General features: G+C 43.6%; 1 protein-coding gene and 1 non-coding gene across 2 annotated transcripts in view; one reads left to right on the top strand and one right to left on the bottom strand.

The window, feature by feature from the left end:
• Positions 1 to 24,633, bottom strand: part of SYAP1 (synapse associated protein 1) — a 43,880-nt gene that overhangs the window by 16,909 nt on the left and 2,338 nt on the right. The window contains exons 2-4 of the mRNA XM_039475412.2: positions 8,107 to 8,225; positions 7,193 to 7,259; positions 662 to 735 (exon numbers count right to left, since the gene is read on the bottom strand). Coding sequence (XP_039331346.1) covers positions 662 to 735; positions 7,193 to 7,259; positions 8,107 to 8,225 — 260 coding nt within the window. The remainder of the gene's footprint in view (positions 1 to 661; positions 736 to 7,192; positions 7,260 to 8,106; positions 8,226 to 24,633) is intronic.
• On the top strand, positions 13,276 to 13,382 carry LOC120366645 (U6 spliceosomal RNA). The gene has a single exon (XR_005581231.1). It is a non-coding gene; the product is annotated as a U6 spliceosomal RNA (small nuclear RNA).

The following is a 24,633-nucleotide window of genomic DNA, read 5'->3' as shown; positions in this document are numbered from 1 at the left end:
TTGCTCTGTCATCCAAGCTGGAGTGCAGTGGTGCAAACTCAGCTCACTGCAACCTCTGCTCCCTGGGTTCAAGCAATTCTCCTGCCTCAGCCACCCAAGTAGCTGGGATTACAGGCATGCCCTACCATGCCTGACTAATTTTTGTATATTTAGTGGAGACAGGGTTTCACCCTGTTGGCCAGGCTGGTCTCAAACTCGTAACCTCAAGTGTTCCGCCTGCCTTGGCCTTGCAAACTGCTGGGATTATAGGTGTGAGCCACTGTACCCAGTTGAGACTATTTCTCTTAAAACAAAAACAAAACAAAACAAAAAAAACATTAAATTAAAAATTTTGGCTGGGTATAGTAGCTCACCCCTGTAATCCCAACACTTTGAGGGACCGAGGTGGGTGGATTGCTTAAGGTCAGGAGCTCGAGACCAGCCTGGCCAAAACGGTGAAACCCTGTCTCTACTAAAAACACAAAAATTAGCCGGGTGTGGTGGTACACGCCTGTAATCCCAGCTATTTGGGAGGCTGAGGCAGGAGAATTTCTTGAACCTGGGAGGCAGAGGTTGCAGTGAGCTGAGATTGCACCACTGCACTCCATCCTGGGTGATAGAGCAAGACTCTGTCTCAAAAAAAAAAAAAAAAAATCTATCTGGGGTACCACAAGATACTTACAGCTGATAAGGCCAAAATTTGTTGTTGAATTGTTTCTTCATCGTTAGTGTCAACCCATGGGGGCACAGCTGCTTCTATAGTTTTTAATGGCAAAGAAAAAAAGAGAAAAAAATAGGTCACGATGGTTACGCTGCAATTTATGATTTCAAAGCATGGAATTTTCTGCATGACCACTAGAAATAGCAATTTACCAATAAGTTCCAAATATAAACATTAACCCTAATAACCAGACTTATTATTATTTTTTTATTTTTATTTTTTTTGAGATGGAGTTTCGCTCTTGTTACCCAGGCTGGAGTGCAATGGCGCGATCTCGGCTCACCGCAACCTCCACCTCCTGGATTCAGGCAATTCTCCTGCCTCAGCCTCCCGAGTAGCTGGGACTACAGGCATGCGCCACCATGCCCAGCTAATTTTTTGTATTTTTAGTAGAGACGGTGTTTCACCATGTTGACCAGGATGGTCTCGATCTCTCGACCTCGTGATCCACCCGCCTCGGCCTCCCAAAGTGCTGGGATTACAGGTGTGAGCCACCGCGCCCGGCCCAGACTTATTATTATGAGTTTTATGCATATATGCATTTGGTAAAAAAATAACTCTACTTGAGGCCAGCATGGTGGCTCACACCTGTAATCACAGCATTTTGGGAGGCTGAGGTGGATAGATTGCTTGAGCCCAGGAGTTAGAGAGCAGCTTGGGTAACATGATGAAACCCTGTCTCTACAAAAAAAATATAAAAGTTAGCCAGACATTGTGGCTCATGCCTGCAGTCCCAGTTACTTGGGAGGTTGAGGTGGGAGGATCACCTGAACCCAGGAGTTGAGGCTGTAGTGAGCTGTGATTGCGCCACTGCATTTCAGCCTGGGTGACAGAGTGAGACCATGTCTCCAAAAACAAAAACCAAAAAACAAAAACACTCTACTTAAATGATACAGTAGAGAAACTGGACCACACCTTAATCAGGTGATCAAAATCAACATCACCAATGAGGGAGAGATGAATATCGTGGGCCTCCAGATATGATATCTGGGGAAGGACACATCATCACCTATGTAATATTCTGGCCAAAAATGCATAATCTGAATCTAGTCATGAGAAAATATCAGCTAAAGCCTGAATGAGGAAGAATCTATTAAAAAATGAAGAGCTAGGGCCGGGCGTGGTGGCTCAAGCCTGTAATCCCAGCACTTTGGGAGGCCGAGGCGGGTGGATCACGAGGTCAAGAGATCGAGACCATCCTGGTCAACATCGTGAAACCTCGTCTCTACTAAAAATACAAAAAATTAGCTGGGCACGGTGGCGCTTGCCTATAATCCCAGCTACTCAGGAGGCTGAGGCAGGAGAATTGCCTGAACCCAGGAGGCGGAGGTTGCGGTGAGCCGAGATTGTGCCATTGTACTCCAGCCTGGGTAACAAGAGCGAAACTTTGTCTCAAAAAAAAAAAAAAAAAAAATGAAGAGCAGTATTCTTCAAAAATATTAACATCATAAAAGACAAAGAAAGGTTGTTGGAATGTTCCAGATTAAAGAAGGCTAAGAGAGATGACAAAGAATACAATACCTAATCCTCAACTCGATCCTATACTGAGGGGAAAAATGTTATAAAGGACATTATTAGGTCAACTAACAAAATTAACTGATGAACAGTAAAGTATTGCATCAATGTGAAATTTCCTAATGCCATAACTATACTACAATTATAAAAGAGAATATCTCTAATTCTTAGCAAATGCGTACTGAACATTTGTGTACACAACAAGAAAAGGTCGACTGGGTGTGGCAGCTCATGCCTGTAATCCCAGCACTTTGGGAGGCTGAGGCAGGCAGATCACCTGAAGTCAGAAGTTCAAGACCAGCCTGGCCACATGGCGAAGCCCTGTCGCTACTAAAAATACAAAAATTAGCTGAGGGTGGTGGGATGCTTCTGTAATCCCAGCTACTCGGGAGGTTGAGGCAGGAAAATCACTTCAACCCAGGAGGTAGAGGTTGTGGTGAGCCGAGATAGCACCATTATATTCCAGCCTGGGAAACAACAGCGAAACTCCGTCTCAAAAAAAAAGAAAAGCAGCCGGGGGCGGTGGCTCAAGCCTGTAATTCCAGCACTTTGGGAGGCTGAGGCGGGCGGATCACGAGGTCGAGAGATCGAGACCATCCTGGTCAACATGGTGAAACCCCGTCTCTACTAAAAATACAAAAAATTAGCTGGGCATGGTGGCACGAGCCTGTAATCCCAGCTACTCAGGAGGCTGAGGCAGGAGAATTGCTTGAATCCAGGAGGCGGAGGTTGCGGTGAGCGAAGATCGTGCCATTGCACTCCAGCCTGGGTAACAAGAGCGAAACTCCATCTCAAAAAAAAAAAAAAGAAAAGAAAAAAGAAAAAAAAGAAAAGAAAAGAAAAGCAAAATTAAAAAAAGGGCACACACAGACATTAAGAGCTGAAGAGAAGACGAGAAGGATAAGGCAAACAGAATAAAACTAGAGTAATCTAGGTACTGGTATATGGTTGTTCTCTGTATTCTTTTTATTCTTTTTTTTTTTTTTTTTTTTGAGACAGAGTTTCGCTCTTGTTACCCAGGCTGGAGTGCAATGGCGCGATCTTGGCTCACCGCAACCTCCACCTCCTGGGTTTGGGCAATTCTCCTGTCTCAGCCTCCTGAGTAGCTGGGATTACAGGCACGCACCACCATGCCCAGCTAATTTTTGTATTTTTAGAGAGACGGGGTTTTACCTTGGACCAGGATGGTCTCGATCTCTTGACCTCGTGATCCACCCGCCTCGGCCTCCCAAAGTGCTGGGATTACGGGCTTGAGCCACTGCGCCCGGCTTATTCTTTTTACTCTTACGACTCTTCTGTAAGTCGAAATTTTTTCCAAATAAAAAGATTTTTAGGCCGGGCGTGGTGGCTCAAGCCTGTAATCCTAGCACTTTGGGAGGCCGAGGCGAGTGGATCACCTGAGGTCAGGAGTTCAAGACCAGCCTGGCCATCATGGTGAAACCCCATCTTAAAAAAAAAAAAAAAAAGCCGGGCGCGGTGGCTCAAGCCTGTAATCCAGCACTTTGGGAGGCCGAGGCGGGTGGATCACGAGGTCGAGAGATCGAGACCATCCTGGTCAACATGGTGAAACCCCGTCTCTACTAAAAATACAAAAAAATTAGCTGGGCATGGTGGCACGTGCCTGTAATCCCAGCTACTCAGGAGGCTGAGGCAGAAGAATTGCCTGAACCCAGGAGGCGGAGGTTGCGGTGAGCCGAGATCGTGCCATTGCACTCCAGCCTGGGTAACAAGAGCAAAACTCCGTCTCAAAAAAAAAAAAAAAAAAAAGAAAGAAAGAAAAATGAGTAAGCTTTTTCTAGAATTAAAAAAGAAAGTTACTGTATTTGATTCATGACAAAAGGTGATGTTGTAAGACAGGTGATTAGGAATAAGAAGAGGGTTTTCAGGAGCTAAAAAAAAAAATGAAAGAAATGGACAAGTGGGGCTGGGTGCGATGGCTCACGCCTGTAATCCCAGCACTTTGTGAGGCTGAGGCGGGCGGATGACGAGGTCAAGAGATCGAGACCAACCTGGCCAACATAGTGAAACCTCGTCTCTACTAAAATAAAAAAATTAGCTGGGCATGGTGCTGCACATCTGTAATCCCAGATTACAGATAATGTGTAATTAGCTGCACATCTGTAATCCCAGCTACTCGGGAGGCTGAAGTAGGAGAACTGCTTGAACCCGGGAGGCGGAGGTTGCAGTGAGCCGAGATTGCGCCACTGTACTCAGGCCTGGCACCTGGCAACAGAGCGAGACTCTGTCTCAAAAAAAAAAAAAAAAAGAAAGAAAGAAAAAGAAATGGACAAGTGGGAGGCACTAAACAAAAGGGCTGGAATCAAATCCTCAGTGAGCCGTCAGCAACTAAATGCTGGGAATGCCAAGATCTAGCCCACGTTTTCTGGGACTCACAAGATGGAGGTGATTAGAATTCAGCACTGTAAGTGCAGGTGACAAATGACAACCTTCTCGAGAGGTAAGACCTACAAGATTTTCTGGTGATCCAGGAGCCCAATCTTGGACAAGGAAGAGGAGGTTAGTGGTGGATGGGGGTGGGGGTGTTCAGAGTGGAAACAAAAACAGCAGCAAGCTCCTCTGAGGATCTCTCCCACGTGAGCAGCGTGGAGCAGGGAGAGGGCAGAGTGAATGCTGCAGATCTGGGAAATCTGCACAGAAGACAGAGAGGCAGGGAGCCCTTAATAGCCTCATTCTGCAGCCCCCAGAGGCAAGATTAGGATGGAAAGCAGGAGTCACAAAGTGTGGACTAATTCATAAGCCACTCAATCGCCCCTGATGCCTTAACACTAGATTCTAGCCCCACTGGTCTTGCAACACAAAGTAAAAAGGCAAATCTTGCAAAACACATGGTGCGTCACGAAGTCAAAGTAAAGTGACATGGGAGAGTGTCCTGCATCACCACAAAGCAAACAATAAGGAAGACCTGGCAGTTAGGGCACCTATGCCTGAAGGAAACACAAAGCTGGTTACCCAGCAAATCCTTTAAAAGAGAATGATTTGATCCCAGCTACTCGGGAGGCTGAGGCAGGAGAATCACTTGAACCTGGGAGGCAGAGGTTGCAGTGAGCTGAGAAGGCCACTGTACTCCAGCCTGGATGACAGAGAGAGACTCCGTTTCAAAAAAAAAAAAAAAAAAGAGAGAGAGAGAATGATTTGAAAACTAAAGTGGCAATTAAGGCAGGCCCTTGGGAGAGCGAATGCTTTGCTGTCTTGGAATATTTTGGCAGAAATAATCCCTTTACTATTATTCTCCGAGTCAGAGGGAAGACATATCCTATCACAAGCCCACTGAAAGAAAAGTTATGTGTATGTGTGGATGGACACAGGGATGGATGGGCAGATGGGCACATGCTTCATTCTTTGGCTTGTCCCAAGCCAGGGAATGGTGGCAATTATAACCCAAATTCTATTAATGAAAACATAATCTAAACATATTTGCATACTTTAAAGAAAAAATTAGGGTAAAGCCCCAAAACATTTTTTCTCGCACACTTGAGTCTCCAATCCAATTCTCTTCACCTTGGGTAGTCTCTCCTGGTGCTATTTATGTTCAGATGAGGCCCTCCTAAGGCCCAAGATACTGGTATGAGGAGATGCTCCCCACCCCCAGTTCCTCTGAAATTACCCCAAGGATGCTTTTTAGTCATCTTCTCTCTAGGCCAGTTTCCTTATCTGGAAAACGGAGGTAACAGTAAGTACTTCATAGTTACTGTGATTATAAAGTGAAGAAAAGGAAGGAAATTTTCCCCAGATAAAGCACTTGTGTTCCCTTTCCTGTCTTTCTACATGTTCCCGTCTCTGGGATGTCTAATGCACCTCAAAACTGAAGTTGCCGCCAAAGCTTCCACCCCTATGCCTCACAGTTCCTATCTCAGAGGCATCAGCTCCTACAGTGAGTTCCCAAGCCAGGATCACTTTTGCTGCTTCCGAATAATCACTAACTGATGCTAGCTTGTACACCTCACTTGTCTAAAACAGTTGCTTCATGCTGTTGAGTTTACCTAGGTGCAAGTATGCCTGATGGAAACTCACCATGGTATTAACTGTGGCACAACTTGAACGGAATTGTTTTCTACTACTTTTTTTTGAGACAGGGTCTCACTGTGTAGCCCAGGCTGGAGTACGGTGGCATGATTATAACTCACTTCAGCCTCAAACTTCTAAGCTCAAGCAATCCTCCTACCTCAACCTCCCAAGTAGATGGGACTATAGGTGTGCACCACCACACCCACCTGGCTAATTTTTTTTTTTTTTTGAGATGGAATCTTGCTCTTGTTGCCCAGGCTGGAGTGCAATACTGCAATCTCAGCTCACCAAAATCTCTGCCTCCCAGGTTCAAGCGATTCTCCTGTCTCAGTCTCCCAAGTAGCTGGGATTACAGGCATGTGGTAGAAGGTCAGAACTGAGGCCAGGCTCAGTGGCTCACACCTGTAATCCCAGCACTTTGGGAGGCCGAGGCTCGTGGATCACGAGGTCAGGAGTTTGAGACCAGCCTGGCAAACATGGTAAAACTCCGTCTCTACTAAAAATAAAAAAAGAAAAATAAAAAATAGCTGGGCGTGGTGGCTTGTGCCTATAATCCCAGCTATTCGGGAGGCTAAGGTAGAATTGCTTGAACCCAGAAGGCAGAGGTTGCCTTAAGCAGAGATCATGCCACTGCACTCCAACCTGGGAGACAGAGCAAGATTCTGCCTCAGGGGAAAAAAAAAAGTCAGAACTGAAAGCTCACTTGCCTCTTTCGCAGCCAGCTCTCCAGAGAGGCCGGCACTGGCAGGCCTCACCCAAAAACAATCTACTCCCTTCCTTTAAATCATGGAAGTTTATGGGTTTGTCTCCCTCACTAGTCTTTGCCCTTCCCAAAGGATGGGGCCATTGCATATGCATGTTTGTGTTCTCAGAGCCACAGTGTGGTATCTAGCACATTAACAGGTGCTCAAAAAAACTTGGCAGGTTAATTAAGACAAACCTATACCATACCTGACTTCTTTGTATGTTGTTCTTCAACAAATTTTTTCTGTTCCTTCTGAAAATCTCCTATAATTGTCTGTTAAAAAAATACATAGTCAAATTAAATAGCAATATATCTAAGGTTTAATTGATAACTTCCTCAGTTCAAATATTTACCAACATAAACAAAATGCTATAGTCCCACTGCAAAAAAACAAACTCACTCCTTAGAGTCTTAAAAGGGTTGTTCCTAATGAGCTAAGACCTTAGTCAGATGATGCAAAGCCATAAATATATCCTCAAACAGTTATAAAGTTAAACTCATAACATGAAAAGTTGGCCAGGCACGGTGGCTCATGCCTGTAATCCCAGCACTTTGTAGGAGCAAGACAGGTGGATCACTTGAGGCCAGGAGTTCGAGATCAGCTTGGCCAACATGGTGAAACCCATCTCTACTAAAAATACAAAAATTAGCTAGGCGTGGTGGCGCACACCTGTAATCCCAGCAACCTGGGAGGCTTAGGCAGGAGAGCTGCATGAACCCAGCAGGCAGAGGTTGCAGTGAGCTGAGATCGCACTACTACACTCCAGCCTGGGTGACAGAGTATGTCTCAAAAAAAAACCCAAAAACCAAAAAACAAAAAAACCCAAAAAACAAAAAAAAAAACCGCACAAAACATGAAAAGTTTAGTATAACCCCGAAGTATCAATGTATTGCTTGTAATATATTAAAATGAAAACCAGTTATTTCAATAAAGTACTGTAATTTATATTATACTTACTTGTTACACAAAGAGAGAAAAAATCAAGAATCTTAACAATTAACATTTTTATCAGAATATGATATTCTACTCAGGTTAAAAAATGTTCATAAGAAGAAGAAACAATCAAGAGGAAACAACGAATTTCATACATTTCTACTCCCAAAAGATAATTGAATGTACCTTGTCAATGATGTCATCTATTTTTCCTTCTTCTACGGATTTCTTTATTGTTTGTGCTGTTTCAGCAACTGATTCAGTTATCTTTTTTGTGGCGGCAGATGCAAAGTTAAATAGATAGTCTGTAAAGAAAAGAAAGAAAAAATAAAACCACATATACACAAAATAATCTGTGGTTATTATGTTTGAGATTTTTCCCTTAAAGAGATCTCATGAGAATCTAAAGCATTATGGCATGTTCCTTTTTCATAAGGACCCGAAACAAGGAATAAGAAGCACTGACAGTGTTGAAAAGCACCACCTTCTTGGTGGACTGGCCAACCCTACTGGGCCTTTCATTCATCTCTTTGGTTTTTTATTTTTTTTGAGAAAGAGTTTCGCTCTGTCACCAAGCTGGAACGCAATGGCGCAATCTCGGCTCACTGCAACCTTCACCTCCCGGGTTCAAGCAATTCTCCTGCCTCAGTCTCCTGAGTAGCTGGGATTACAGGCGCCTGCCACCACACCTGGCTAATTTTTGTATTTTTAGTACAGACAGGGTTTCACCATGTTGGCCAGCTGGGTCTCGAACTCCTGACCTCAGGGGATCTGCCCACCCTGGCCTCCCAAAGTGTTGGGATTACATGCGTGAGCAACCATGCCTGGCCTCACTCATGTCTTTCAAATACCCTTAGCATACTCCTCCCAGTAGCTGCTTCAAACTTTTCTTGCTCTTCTCAAGTCTCTGGTTCTAATTTATCTCAGTAAATAATCTGCCCACCTATTTTCCCAATAAGAACAAGGTTCCTTTCTTTACACGTTCCTTCCTTTCTAGATCTCATATACGCCATCTTTATTTTCTCCTCTTCCCCTCCTGTTCAAAGAAAAAATGCCCCTCCTTTCCCAGATTAACATGTCCCATGATAAATCTGGAGGAATTTTAAAAAATAAATAGAAATCTTGGCAAGCCCTAATGGAAACAGAAATCTATCTTTCTTTCTTTTGACATGAAGTCTCGCTCTGTTACCTAGGCTGGAATGTAGTGGCATGATCACAGATCTCAGTTCACTGCAACCTCTGCCTCCTAGATTCAAGTGATTCTTGTGCCTCAGCCTCCTGAGTAGCTGGGATTACAGGCGCCTGCCACCATATCTGGCTAATTTTTGTATTTTTTTTTTTGTTTTTTTGTTTTTTTTTTTTTTTTTTTTGAGACGGAGTTTCGCTCTTGTTACCCAGGCTGGAGTGCAATGGCGCGATCTCGGCTCACCGCAACCTCCGCCTCCTGGGTTCAGGCAATTCTCTGGCCTCAGCCTCCCGAGTAGCTGGGATTACAGGCACGCGCCACCATGCCCAGCTAATTTTTTGCACCTTTAGTAGAGACAGGGTTTCACCATGCTGACCAGGATGGTCTCGATCTCTTGACCTCGTGATCCACCCGCCTCGGCCTCCCAAAGTGCTGGGATTACAGGCTTGAGCCACCGCGCCCGGCAATTTTTGTATTTTTAGTACAGATAGGCTTTTGCCATGTTGGCCAGGCTGGTCTTGAACTCCTGACCTCAAGTGATCCACCTGTTGCAGCTTCCCAAAGTGCTGGGATTAACAGGCGTGAGCCACCAAGCCTGGCCTAGAAATCATTCTTAATAATAATGAGCAAATACGTAGAACAAGATTAAAAGTGGAATCCACAAAACTTCCATTTTTTATAAAACAAAGCCACAAAATTAGCTTTCTAGAAGACCTGAAAAAAGGTATGTGTCAAAGTTCTATTGCACTATAAGGGCTATATCATTTCAAAGTCCACATCCTACAGAATCCAGGCTGCTGAAAGAGACTTGAGGCAGGTCTTGAAGCTGGACCTACTGGGGGATGCTTCCAAGCAACTGACATCCTCTTCTCATGAGAAATCTCTGGCACATTAGTGCAATCTTGCCTCTTTTACTTACACCTGTTGAAGGGGCAGGCAGGTAGAGAAGGTCCCATAAGAATGGCAAAGGGAGATCTGCACACCAGATTCCATCCTCACTCTGTGTGTGGTATCACTTCCAGGAAACCAGCAGGCTGTATAGATGTCTGGAAGCCAGTAATATCATCTCTCCATCTGAATGACCCTTTCACCACCTTCCCTTTAACAGTTTACTTCCTCCCGTTATGTCTGGTAGTGTTTATCTGTCAATCCCATCAAAACATCCCTAGGATATACCACAGGAAGCTATTTGGTACTTATCTCTGGTCTAGTTTTCATCATTCTCCTTCCTCCTAGTCTATACAGGCATTAATCGACTTACGACCTATGCAACTCACGACCATTCGACTTTACGACCACAATCGCTAGCCACGAGTGCTCCGCGTCTGGCAGCACAAACGTTGCCCAGCTGGGCGTAGGACAGTGCGGACCAGCTTCCGGCAGCACTACCATCTCCGCGTGCACCATTTCAACTGTTATCCCAGACTCGGTACAGCAATTTGTGTTTTGTCTTGGATATTTTTCATCAAACCCCTCCCAAGATGTCTACCAAGAGGAAATTGTCTTTGTCTATGCCTCAGCCTGCCAAGAAGGAAAGAAAGGCCATCGATCTCGACACGAAAATGAAGGTAATTAAGCAGTACGAAGGAGGAAAGAAAGTGAATGTGATCGCACATGATACGAAGTTATCACACTCGACAAATGTAAAAATAAGAAACAAAATGGTGTAGAGATGATACAAATGGCATAAAATGAACAAAGAAAATTATGATATATAACAATAATGAAAGAAAATTATGATAAAATATGACTTAAAGATTTTTTTTTTTTTTTGAGACGGAGTTTCGCTCTTGTTAACCCAGGCTGGAGTGCTATGGCACGATCTCGGCTCACCGCAACCTCCGCCTCCTGGGTTCAGGCAATTCTCCTGCCTCAGCCTCCTGCGTAGCTGGGATTACAGGCATACGCCACCATGCCCAGCTAATTTTTTGTATTTTTAGTAGAGACGGGGTTTCACCATGTTGATCAGGCTGGTCTCGATCTCTTGACCTCGTGATCCACCCGCCTCAGCCTCCCAAAGTGCTGGGATTACAGGCTTGAGCTACCGCACCCGGCCTGACTTAAAGATTTTTATAACATCATTTCACAGTACTGTACATATAGCCTACTCAACTTACGACCAAATCGTGTTACGACTGGTCTGTCGGAACCAATCGTGGACGTAAGTCGAGCACTAGCTGTATTCATATGATCACATGGAAATTCTTTAGTACCTCCAAGGAGGCCTCCTTGGTTTGAAATATTTTTGGCCGCCCTCTATCTGGCTAACTCACCACATGCTGTGGGTCTCTACTTAAATACCACTTCTCCTTAGGAAATATTTCCTTGACTAGGATGGATGTCCAGAGATGTGTTTCCTCCGTATATTCTGTGTTTTGAAGACTGCTGCCGGATCAACCATCTTCAAAACACTCTACCAATTGCTTGGTGAATGTCTTCTCAGCCAGACTGAAAGCTCATGCTTAGTTTCATGAGGGCAGGGACCCAGGCTGTCTGATTCACCACTGTATCCCCAGTGGATGACCAGTATGTACTTGTTGAATGGATGAATGGGGAGTGACAGAACAAATGCTGAGCTTGAGGGGAATCACTCCTTTCTCTTTAGTTACGACTACTCTACTTGTACAGAGTGGTATGATAAAATGGGTAGACAGCCACCCTACTTTGTAAAACCGTGGCAGGCCAGGTCTCACTAACGTAGGCCTTCATCACAACTGTTTCAGTACTGACTGAGTGGTTAAGGTAAATGTTAAAAGCCAGTGTCCTTATACAAAGGCTGGGATGTAACAAATGCCCACCAAGAGTTTTCCCTAGGCCTTCCCTGAACCTTAAAGCATGACTAAACAAGATTTATTGGGGGTCTGAAGAGACTCCCCAGGCCTCCACAAACAAGTTTATTGGAAGTCTGAAGGAACTCCCCAAACCTCCATGGTTTAGCAGGAGACAAGGTAAGAGTAATCACCTCAGCACCTGGACCCATTTAGATTAGTAAATTTACTGAGGCTCCAGAGGAAGGTCTTCAGGACTCAGACCTTACTTATAGGTAAAAATAAGTCAGTCACTTATGTCTTTAGATGCATGCACACTTAACACATAGACATATAGCTCAGAAGGTATATAAGCTCTAGAAAACTTTGTAATTTTAAGTTGGTCTGGTGATAATTTCCAGGCCTTCTCCCTGCAACTGGTTACAGAAATAAAAATTCTCTTCCTCCCCAGTTGATCTGCATCTCATTATTGGGCCACAAGAAATAGCAGCCCCAGCCTCAGTTTGGTCCAGGAACAAAATTTAGCAAAACAGCCAGGAGAGACTGGGGTGGTGCCGCGTTTAGTGCCTAGTGGCTTATAACAAGACAGTCTTCAGGAGGATACCAGCAGCTGGCAGTGAGATTTTTCCTGGGGACCCTCCTGAAGGCTGGCCCATGCACAAAAGTACACGTCCCTTTCACCCCGGGGCAAGAACAGAGATCAGGAGCGGATGGGGGAGTTAACTGGATTGTAGGCCAGGAGCCTACTGTTTTCCTATCTGGGCTTGTTAAGCCATTTGTCTGGTACCGCCAAGGAAAGCAATAGAGCTGGATCATACACCCACTTTGCATTTTGGTTGAGATCAGGTTTTGAGTGTTTTGTCTGAGTGCACTCCCCCTTGTGTTGTCCAAAATGTGTATCCACTTGTTTGTGTATCTGTCTTACTCCTTTTGATACCATATAAACTTGAAAATGAAAGGTATTGGGTCCATTCCTGCTGAGAGGCCTCTGGGAAGAAAAAATATTTTTTAAAAGCTCAGTGGTTGAAAGTCAGTTTAATTAAAAGCTAACATCAAAGATGTATATATGTATGTGTGCATCTTTGTATCTAAAAGATCTTCATGCTTTTGCTTTTGTTTATTTCTCTCCTAGGACCTTGTCTTTTTGAGCAAAAGGTTTTCTTCTCAGTTGACTGAATTCTGTTTTCTTCATTAATAGCTATTACAACAGAAGCTACTTGGGGGTTTTTAAGAAAAAATGTAATTTACACACTTATAAATGTCTTTGGAAAGAAAATGTTTTTAAGTGCACTGCAAAAGCATCACATAGTCTAGCCTCATAATAATTCTCCCTTTTGAAAGCCCAGGATTCACTGTGGGCTCTGCCCAGGGCTCAAAAATCCAGTTAAAAGATAGGTAGTTGTGCTTGCTTCGGCAGCACATATACTAAAACTGAAACAATACAGAGAAGACTAGCATGGCCCCTGCACAAGGATGACATGCACATTCGTGAAGTGTTCCACATTTTTCTGAAAGATGTCACTTTACAGAAACAGCACGTACCATTCTGGCGTTACAATGGTGGAGTTGGCAGGTGTGCCCAGGCCAAGCAATGGGGCTGGACACAAGGCCGGTAGCCCAAAGAGTGCTGGCTTTTTGCTGCACATGCTTAAAACTGCAGAGTAATGCTAAACTTAAGGGTGTAGATGTAGATTCTCTGGTCATTGAGCATACCCAAGTGAACAAAGCACCCAAGAGGCGCTGCGGGACCTGCAGAGCTCATGGTTGGATTAACTCGTATATGAGCTCTCCCTGCTACACTGAGATGATCCTTACTGAAAGGGAACAGATTGTTTCTAAACCAGAAGAGCAGGTTGGCCAGAAGAAAAAGATATCCCAGAAGAAAGTGAAGAAACAAAAACTTACGGCATGGGAGTAAATTCAGCACTAAAATAAATGCAATTAAAATGAAAAAAAAAAAAAATAGGTAGTTAATATCTAAATAGTGTCTTTATACAGTCTTATGAGAAATTTCTATAATTTTACGTTTGACCTGGCATTCATCTTTAATCTCCCTCTAGCACCATCTAGACTTTTCTGTGCCACCTAAGAGCTGTTTCCTTTAATATGCAGATTTAGGGCTATTTAGCTGACAACTGCCAGAGTAATAAACCAGGTTATCAAAAGTTTGCAAGTCTAAGACAGGAAAAAGGGGATCTTATGGATCTACAAAATGTACCTCTATTGGCATGCCTAAAATGTCTATGTATTTATGTCTTGTGTATATCATGTTTCACTACTGAAAATATATGAAAGCGTTCTAATTAGTTGGCTCACAGAAAAATAAAAGTGCTTAAATACTTTAATGTAAAAAAGGGAAGACTAGTCAAATGCTTTTCAAGTTTATGTGACTTCAGTAAAATCTTTAATAAATAAGCTAGCTTTAAAAATTATTGGTGCTGGGCGCGGTGGCTCAAGCCTGTAATCCCAGCACTTTGAGAGGCCGAGGCGGGTGGATCACGAGGTCGAGAGATCGAGACCATCCTGGTCAACCTGGTGAAACCCTGTCTCTACTAAAAATACTGAAAATTAGCTGGGCATGGTGGCGTGTGCCTGTAATCCCAGCTACTCAGGAGGCTGAGGCAGGAGAATTGCCTGAACCCAGGAGGCGGAGGTTGCGATGAGCCGAGATCGCGCCATTGCACTCCAGCCTGGGCAACAAGAGCGAAACTCTGTCTCAAAAAAAAAAAAAAAAAAAAAGTGAAACTCCGTCTCAAAAAAAAAAAAAAAAAAAAGACTACTGAAGAAAGTTTTGTTTGTTTTTTTTTTTTTTAATTTAAAGACAGGGTTTCACCATGTTGGCCAGGCTGGTCTTGAACTCCTGACCTCAGGTGATCCGCCCGCCTCGGCCTCCCAAAGTGCTGAGATTACAGGCGTGAGCCACTGTGCCTGGCCATTTTGGTACTCTTTAGAAGGTGATTTTATAATCAGCTATAAAGCTCTAACAGGTGCTCTTGAATGCAGGTTTCTGATAACTTTAGAGACTGTGACATCAAAATAGAGGAAAAATGTTCAGGACTCTTGAAGAGCTAAAATGTTCATTAACATCAAGCAGGACAGGAATTAACTACATGAACTGAATAGAAAACTGGAGTGATCTTTTTCACTTTTTGCTTAAGATATTGCTAATCCTTTGTTTTGATTTTCAGAGTCAAAGAAACTTTTTTGAGGTAATGACAGCTAACAATTTAGTATATGCCCATGAACGAAATTTGGAGCATATTTGTTTCTCTGTACCCAATTTTCTCCAGAATTTGGAAATATGTGTGAGTATTCTTAATTATGGCATTATAGTTATTTGCATAAGTACACTAAGAATCTGTTTTCTTTTGTAACCGGACACAACTAGAAAAACTAGATATTTTACCAAGGCTTTGTCTGGAATGGTGTGCTTTCCTTTAATGAATCAAACTTGACTTATGGAGCCAAGAAAGCCCTTGGAAAACTGCCCTCATATTTGGTGTACACAGTCCCTGTACAGGATTTCTCATCTGTGGTAAGTAAAGAATGTCACTTTCTGATAGGCCAGGAACCCCAAGTTATCTTGGAACCTCAAGAGGAGAGGAAATCACCCAACTCATAGGTATTTGATGGTACAAATCCATGGCTGGGCTTGGCTTTAAAAAGGTCTTACCTTGCTGGGTGCAGTGGCTCACACCTCTGATCCCATCACTTTGGGAGGTGGAGGCAGGCACATCACCTGAGGTTGGGAGTTTGAGACCAGCGTGACCAACATGGAGAAAACCTGTCTCTACTAAAAATACAAAATTAGCTGGGCATGGTGGCACATGCCTGTAATCCCAGCTACTCAGGAGGTTGAGGCAGGAGAAGCACCTCAGGAGGTGGAGTTGCAGTGAGCTGAGATCATGCTATTGCACTCTAGCCTGGGCAACAAGAACACAACTCTGTCTCAAAAGGAAAAAAAAAAAGGATCAATGGAACAAAGTTCCATGAAAGCCAATTAAAAAGGTCTATGTGAGGCCGGGTGCGGTGGCTCAAGCCTGTAATCCCAGCACTTTGGGAGGCCGAGGCGGGTGGATCACGAGGTCAAGAGATCGAGACCATCCTGGTCAACATGGTGAAACCCCGTCTCTACTAAAAATACAAAAAATTAGCTGGGCATGGTGGCGCGTGCCTGTAATCCCAGCTACTCAGGAGGCTGAGGCAGGAGAATTGCCTGAACCCAGGAGGCGGAGGTTGCGGTGAGCCGAGATTGCGCCATTGCACTCCAGCCTGGGTAACAAGAGCGAAACTCTGTCTCAAAAAAAAAAAAAAAAAAAAGTCTATGTGAAAAATAATTTTTCTTGCTGCACTTTATACAAATAACCTGGCCAAGAAAATTGGTCCTACCATGATTTGTCTTTTAATATAAATGGCAAACTGGAGTGAGAAAAATTATGTTTCAAACACTACAATACACCTATTGTTAAATTCTAGTCTTGCTTGATGTTTTTCAGTTTTTATTATTTTCTACAGTTTGGATTAAATTCTAATTTTTCTGGCTACAGGTATTTAAAATAATGTTTTCAATTTTTCCTTTTTCCCTATTTTTCCTAATTGGAAATCACTGAAACCTAAGCTGTGCTTTCTTTAAGCCCTGTGAACTGAAGACTAGACAACTTAAACTTCAGAAGAAAACAGCAGCAACCTATTTATATGTGTTGCTGTTGCATACTATTATGTTTCAGCAGGTATCGCCTCTATGCTCATGAAACAGAGAGTGCTACTGGGAAAAAGTTGACCTCTTCTACTTCAGCGCTGCCTTCGGTGCTCTATAGTAATTACTCCCTCTCAGCAGGAAGTACCCAGAAAGACTACGATGCCCCATCTCCCTATGATTCTCATGATAAAAAACATACAAGCATGATAGAAATCACGTGCAAATTGACAGTGGGGATTGTGGGAGGCCAGGTCTCACTAACATAGGCCTCCATCACAACTGTTATCAGTACTGACTGAGTGGATAAGGTAAATGTTGAAAGCCAGTGTCCTTATACAAAGGCTGGGATGTAACAAAGGCCCACCAAGAGTTTTTCGAAGGCCTTTACTGGGCCTTAAAGCATGATTAAACAAGATTTATTGGGGGTCTGAAGAAACTCCCCAAACCTCCGTGATTTAGCAGGAGACAAGATAAGGGTAATCACCTCAGCACCTGGACCCATTTAGATTAAGTAAATTTACTGAGAGGCCAGAGGAAGGTCTTCAGGCCTCAGAACTTACAGATTAAAAGAAGTTAATCACTTATGTCTTTAGATGAATGCACAGTTAACACATAGACATATAGCTTAGAAGGTATATAAGCTCTAGAAAACTTTGTAATTTTGAGTTGGTCTGGTGATAATTTTCAGGCCTTCTCCCTGTAACTGGTTACAGAAATAAAAACTCTCTTCCTCCCCAGTTCATCTGAATCTCATTATTGGGCTACGAGAAATAGCAGCCCCACTCCCAGTTTGGTCCAGGAACAGAACCATGCTTTGCAGTCAGAGAAAGAAATCTGAAGTTCTGAAAGAAGAGGGTTCTTTTGGAAATAAATTCCTTTTAACATTTCCTCAGAAACATATTTTGAATTCAAACCATCATTTTTATTCCAAGGGAGAAACGTCATTTAGAAACTGGTATTTTGGCATAATCTTCTAATCCTCAGTTAGATTTTAATGACTTTGTGGGTGGAGTTTACTGAACACTCTGAATATTCCAGAAAGCAGTTCTTGCCCTCAAGGAAATGTCCATCTCTAAGGCAAAACAAATGGAGAATCAAAGACAACAAGAGAAACAAGATTATTCATTAGGCAGATGTGGCAGCATGAAGGGAGAACTGTCTCTGGAGAGTTATTAGAGTGGCCTGGGAGTGAGAAGCAGAGCATGACGAGATTTTCAGGGAAGAAGCCCACAAAGACAAGAAGCGATTTATTAATTTTCCAAAGAGATCAGCTGACACCAAGTTAAAGACAGCTTTTATTTTTATTTTTGTATTATTATTATTATTATTATTATTTTATAGAGATGGGGGTCTCACTATGTTGTTCAGGGTGTTCTCAAACTCCTGAGCTCAAGCAACCACCCGCCTTGGCCTCTCAAAGTGTTGGGATTACAACAGTAAGCCACCGTGCCTGGCCAAAGATAGTTTTATAACTGGCTAGGAAAAACTGAAACTAAGATAGGGAAAAACTGAAACTAAAATAGGAGTTAACAGAAAGTAACAGGAGTACAATTTCCACTTCAGTCCATAAAGTGAGGGTCTGAAATGAAGTAGCACCAAAGAAAAGGAAGTCAAATTCAAAGGTATGTGAGTATGACTTAGTGACCTTCTGGAAGGTGGGGACAGAAAGCTAACATTTAAAGTAGTTATTTTACCTTCATTTTCATTACGTCATTTTATTCTCATAACCTTCCTGGACAAGGAGAAGGAATAATCTGCCCAGTTCACAGAAAGGGAAGCTGAGGCTCATACAGAAAAAAAGATTTGTCCTATGTAATAGGGGCAGCTGTTGCTGGCTGCCCAGCCAGCAGCCCACCTCTTCTGCTTTGTCAAAACCACCCCAATGTTGATGGGTGTCCATGTGGCAGGCCCCAGAGAATGAATCTTGACAAGTCCACACCAACCAAGGTAATGGCACCGTGTCTGTCAGGATTTCTGCCAGATATTTGCTTTCTGAGAGTCCCCTGAAGCTTAGAAAAGCCATGTGACAGCTCCAGCCCAAGAGATTTAAGGAGATACCTGCAAGGCAACATCCAGAAAGATTTTCTTTCCTAATAAAAAGGGAGCTATGGGGAGAGTCCCGTTCCTCCCTTTCTACTACAGTTGCTGTCTTGTGAGCCTGAAGTGACCAGCCTGAGGATGGAAACCAATTCACTGTGAGTGAAGGAGAGAAAGTGTGGAAGAGACTGGTGCCCTGATCACATCGTCGAGCCATGGAACCAACCCTGGGACCTCCCTCCCATCCCCAAACGTCTTGGAGATTCTGCAGAAAGGCATTAACATGGCAGGCCTGAGACTGTTATCCTTGGAAAGGCTTGCTTTCAAGGTTGGCCACTGGCTGGGTGTCTGGGAACTTAGATTTCAGGAGGGCTCCTACTCGAAATTGTTAAACTGCTAAGAATGGCTTACTGTGGTTTACGCTGAACTCCTGTTTTCCTTTTGGGGGTCTGGAATTTGGATATGTGGCGAACAGAGGGTATGTATGTGACCAGTCCCCAATAAAAGTCCTGGGAACTGAGTCTCTAATGAGCTTCCCTGGTAGACAGCATTTTACACGTATTGTCACAACTCCTTGCTAGAGGAATTAAGCATGTCCTGTGTGACTCTGCCGTGCCTGCTTAACCCTGGACTTCCAACCCACGTGCCTTTTTCCTTTCCTGATTTTACTCTTGTACTCTTTCATTGCAATATATTACAGCCATGATTAAAACCATATGCTGAGTCCCATAAGTCCTCCCAGCCAATCATCAAACCTGGGGAGATGGTTCTTGGGGACTCCCCGACACAAAAATAAAGGTCCTTTCATTAAGCCTCTGATCACTGGACTTTCTGTAATTTCCAAATGATATAACAATAAAGACAGTAAGTAGTGTAGGGAACCCAAACATAGGCTATCTGCCTCTAAATCCCAAGCTCATGCTCCAATCCCACACTGCCTCAGGTCAGTTGAGCAAGTTGACAAGGGCATTCGGAACTGAGAGGAATGGTAAGAATAAAGGAGAGTGAGAAGAGCTTCAAAGATCAGAAAAAAACATAAATTGGTCAAAGTAAACGCAGAGCAAGGTAGAGTTTAAGGCCTGCTGCAAGAATAGGAAGAGAATAAGCATACAGTGGCAAAGTCTTAGAAAATTTATATTCTTATAAAGTAGTTGGTTAATTTTTCAAAGATACAGTATTTCATACAATTTTAGAATTTCAGCATCTTAGTGGGGGAATGGACCTTCCTATCCAGGTAGCCCCACTTCCAGGGGTAGGGAGCACAGGACTTAGAAGAGCAACCAGTAATTACTGTTACTTATCTCTCATGAGAAAATTCTTTTCACTTTTCTAGTCATTTCTACCTCACAGCCTCAGGTCTGTGAGGTAGAAACATCAACAACTTGTTTTCTGCGAAAGACCTTTCAGATTTTCTTCCCTAAGTTTCTTCTTCAAACCGAGATCCCCAATTCTTTTTTTTTTTTTTTTTTTTTTGAGACAGAGTCTCACACTGTTGCCCAGGCTGGAGTGCAGTGGCGTGATGTCAGCTCACTGCAACCTCCACCTCCCAGGTTTCAAGCAATTCTTCTGCCTCAGCTTCCCCAGTAGCTGGGACTACAGGTGAACACCACCACACCTGGCTAATTTTTGTATTTTTAGTAGAGATGGGGTTTCATCATATGGGCCAGGCTGACCTCGTAATCCACCCTCCTCGGCCTCCCAAAATGCTGGGATTACAGGCATGAGCCACTGCGCCCGACCTGCCTGGCCCCTCAATTCTAAAAAGTGTTGTTCATAAGCCCTAGGATCCAAGGTATTGACTGTTTGCATTATAAACCCAGGTGCGTTATCAGAACTCAACTAGATATTTTACTTTTACATCAAAGTAGATCCATAGTTTCCTCTGTACAATCTAACTTTAAGAGCCCACTTAGTTTGCAAGTTAGGCATCTGGAACTTGAAACATACTTTCCCTACAGAAAAAAAGGAGGACAGCCTAATTAACACAGTTCCACTGTAATACTAATAGCACTTTTTGAAGGAGGAGGAGGAGGAAGTGGCCCTTTCTCCATTCCTAGGCATGGAGTAGTTTCAGGGACGGTTTAGAAAAAGCCAAAACTCATCTTTGGCCATCCTCAGATATAAACTGTGTGAATGACTCAGATATTTAACACTCTCAGAGGTACAGTTTTCTTTGTTTTGTTTTTTTTAAAGAAAGAGTACAGCCGGGCGCGGTGGCTCAAGCCTGTAATCCCAGCACTTTGGGAGGCCGAGGCGGGTGGATCACGAGGTCAAGAGATCGAGACCATCCTGGTCAACATGGTGAAACCCCGTCTCTACTAAAAATACAAAAAATTAGCTGGGCATGGTGGCACGTGCCTGTAATCCCAGCTACTTAGGAGGCTGAGGCAGGAGAATTGCCTGAACCCAGGAGGCAGAGGTTGCGGTGAGCCTGAGATGGCGCCATTGCACTGCAGCCTGGGTAACAAGAGCGAAACTCCGCCTCAAAAAAAAAAAAAAAAAAAGAAAGAGTACAGACAGCCAGGTGTGGTGTCTCACACCTGTAATTCCAGCACTTTGGGAGGCTGAGGTGGGCGGATCACGAGGTCAGGCGTTCGAGACTAGCCTGACCAACATGATGAAACCCCATCTCTACTAAAAATACAAAAATTAGCCGGGCATGGTGGCATGCGCCTGTAATACCAGCTACCTGGGAGGCTGAGGCAGGAGAATCACTTGAACCTGGGAGGTGAAGGTTGCAGTGAGCCAGGATGGCACCACTGCACTCCAGTCTGGGAGACAGAGAGAGACTCTTTCTCAATCAATCAATCAATAGAAAACGTACAGACAAAGCTCTAATTTGGTTTACTTTAACAAAAACCAACCAACCAACTTTAGGGCATGGGGTCTTAAGGGAGGTAGGGAGGAGCTCTGAAGTGAGTTCTCCCATAAATTGTTCCTTCCTTTGGAGACAGTGATAATAGGAGGTCGTAAGTTTATCAAGAGGGAGGGCCAAGGGTCAGGAGGTTTGCTTTTGAGTGAGGGAGTGCAATGCAGGCCTGGGTGTCCACCACTGCTAACTGGTGAGTTGCCTAAATGTATAAATAAGTTACCAGGAATCAGGAAGTATTTAGGGTCCAGTCGTGAAGGTAGGCACTCAATAAATATATGCAGAACAAATGAGGCTCCCAGAAGATTTTACTTAGATTTCAAAAGACTTAAGAAACAAATCTACTCTGGGAGTCAGGCTCACAGATGTTTAATCCCAGTTTTCAAAATATAAATGGGTCTTCTTAAAGATAATCCTACTTCTTAGGAACAATATATAAAAATAAAAAAAATCTGGCCGGGCGCGGTGGCTCAAGCCTGTAATCCCAGCACTTTGGGAGGCCGAGGTGGGTGGATCACAAGGTCAAGAGATCGAGACCATCTTGGTCAACATGGTGAAACCCCGTCTCTACTAAAAATACAAAAAAAATAGCTGGGCATGGTGGTGCGTGCCTGTAATCCCAGCTACTCAGGAGGCTGAGGCAGGAGAATTGCCTGAACCCAGGAGGCGGAGGTTGCGGTGAGCCGAGATCATGCCATTGCACTCCAGCCTGGGTAACAAGGGCGAAACTCCGTCTCAAAAAAAAAAATAAATAAATAAATAAAAAAAATAAAAAAAATCTGATAATCTCTTTTGTCTCTCAAAGTTTGTATATGAACTAGAACCTTTACAACTTTCTTTTTTTTTTTTTGAGACGGAGTTTTGCCCTTGTTACCCAGGCTGGAGTGCAATGGCGCGATCTCGTCTCACCGCAACCTCCACCTCCTGGGTTCAGGCAATTCTCCTGCCTCAGCCTCCTGAGTAGCTGGGATTACAGGCACGCACCACCATGCCCAGCTAATTTTTTGTATCTTTAGTAGAGACGGGGTTTCACCATGTTGACCAGGATGGTCTCGATCTCTCGACCTTGTGATCCGCCCGCCACGGCCTCCCAAAGTGCTGGGATTACAGGCTTGAGCCACCGTGCCCGGCCCTTCAACTTTCTAAAACTGCATAAATTTCAGAAAGAAAAGAATTCTCATTTATTCTGAAGCTATAAATTCACAATGTGTGTGTGTTTGTGGGTACTTCCATTTAACTTTAGCTTCTGTTAAGTATCACAAAAGAATCTGATGAGCAAAGAAAGATGGCAGCATTAGCTCCAAAGTACCCATCCATATGAAAAATGCAGTTATTAGAAAATATTCAGAGAGGCCAGGCAAGGTGGCTCACGCCTGTAATCCCACCACTTTGAGGCTGAGATGGGTGGATCACTTGAGGCCAGGAGTTTGAGACCAGCCTGACCAACACGGTGAAATTTGGTCTCTATTAAAATTACCAAAAAAAAAAAAAAAAAAAAAAAAAAGCTGGGTGTGGCAATGCGTGCCTGTAGTCCCAGCTACTTGGGAGGCTGAAGCAGAATTGCTTGAACCCAGGAGGTGGAGGTTGCAGTGAGCAGAGATCACGCCACTGCAGTCTAGCCTGGGCAACAGAGCGAGACTGTGTCAAAAAAAAAAAAAAAAAAACAACAAAAAAAACCACACACCATTCAGAGGTCTTTATTACTAAATAAAAACATGAGGTTTAAAGGTGACAGGAAAGCCCTAAGTTTAAGCCACTTTCTTTAAATTAAAAATTTGTTTTTAAGAAGCCACTTTTGATATTCCCCGATAAAGAAAAATGGCTATTTTCTATGAAGTTAATAACTATATCTTGCTTTTCCTTTTTCTTTTTTTGGTGCTGCAATTCACATTAATTCTTGCAGCTATGTATCTTGCTTTTCCTTAGTCCCACTTTTTTTTTTTTTTTTTTTTTTTGGAGATCGAGTCTCACTCTGTCACACAAATTTCCTGATTCAAGCGATTCTCCTGCCTCAGCCTCCCAAGTAGCTGGGGTTACAGGCACGCACCACCATGCCCAGCTAATTTTTGTATTTTTAGTAGAGACGGGGTTTCACCATGTTGGCCAGGATGGTCTCCTGACCTCGTGATCTGCGTGCCTCAGCCTCCCAAAGTGCTGGGATTAAGGCATGAACCAACGCGACCGGCCAGTCCCACTTTTATCTATCCTAACTACCTAACATGAACTCTCAGCTCTAGTCAAATTCATCTCCTCACATCTCTTGAATGCACTAAGCTCATCCCTTTCAAATTTTCTAGGCATTCTCTTGTAAGTGATTTTATTGCACAGCACTTAGTTTTATTTCTCTTGTGTACTATTTGGGGGCCTTGGGCTGAGATTATGTACTGTCATGGTTTGAGATTATGTCTGTTTTCCCTGTCCTTTCATCCCATGGTAAATTTTTTTTTTTTTTTTAGATAAAGAGTGTCTCTCTGTTGCACAGACTCTAGTGAAGCGGCCCCACTTGACTCACTGCAACCTCTGCCTCCTTGGTTCAAGAGATTCTCCTGCCTCAGCTTCCGGAGTAGCTGGAGCTACAGGTATGCACCACCATGCCCGGCTAATATTTTTGTATTTTTAGCAGAGATGGGGTTTCACCATGTTGGCCAGGCTGGTCTCGAGCTCCTGATCTCAAATGATCCACCAGCCTTGATCTCCCAAAGTGCTGGGATTACAGGCGCAAGCCACCCTCGCCTAGCCTTAATTGGTAATTTATGAAAAAACAAAAAAAAAACAAAAAAAAAAACTAGAGAAACATCATTTCAGAGATGAATCAGCAATTATACTTGTACTCCCAGTGATTTAAGATGCACCATTGTGGGCCGGGTGCAGTGGCTCACGCCTGTAATCCCAGCACTTTGCGAAGTCAAGACGAGTGGATCATGAGGTCAAGAGATAGAGACCGTCCTGGTCAATGTGGTGAAACCCCGTCTCTACTAAAAATACAAAAATTAGCTGGGCATGGTGGCACACGCCTGTAGTCCCAGCTACTCGGGAGGCTGAGGCAGGAGAATTGCTTGAACCCAGGAGGTGGAGGTTGTGCCACTGCACTCCAGCCTGGGTAACAAGAGGGAAACTCCTTCCCAAAAAAAAAAAAAAAAAAAAGATGCACCAT

The sequence above is a fragment of the Saimiri boliviensis genome, chromosome X (genome assembly GCF_048565385.1).
Source record: "Saimiri boliviensis isolate mSaiBol1 chromosome X, mSaiBol1.pri, whole genome shotgun sequence".
Lineage (NCBI taxonomy): Eukaryota > Metazoa > Chordata > Mammalia > Primates > Cebidae > Saimiri > Saimiri boliviensis.
This window is presented reverse-complemented; position numbering and strand designations above follow the sequence as displayed.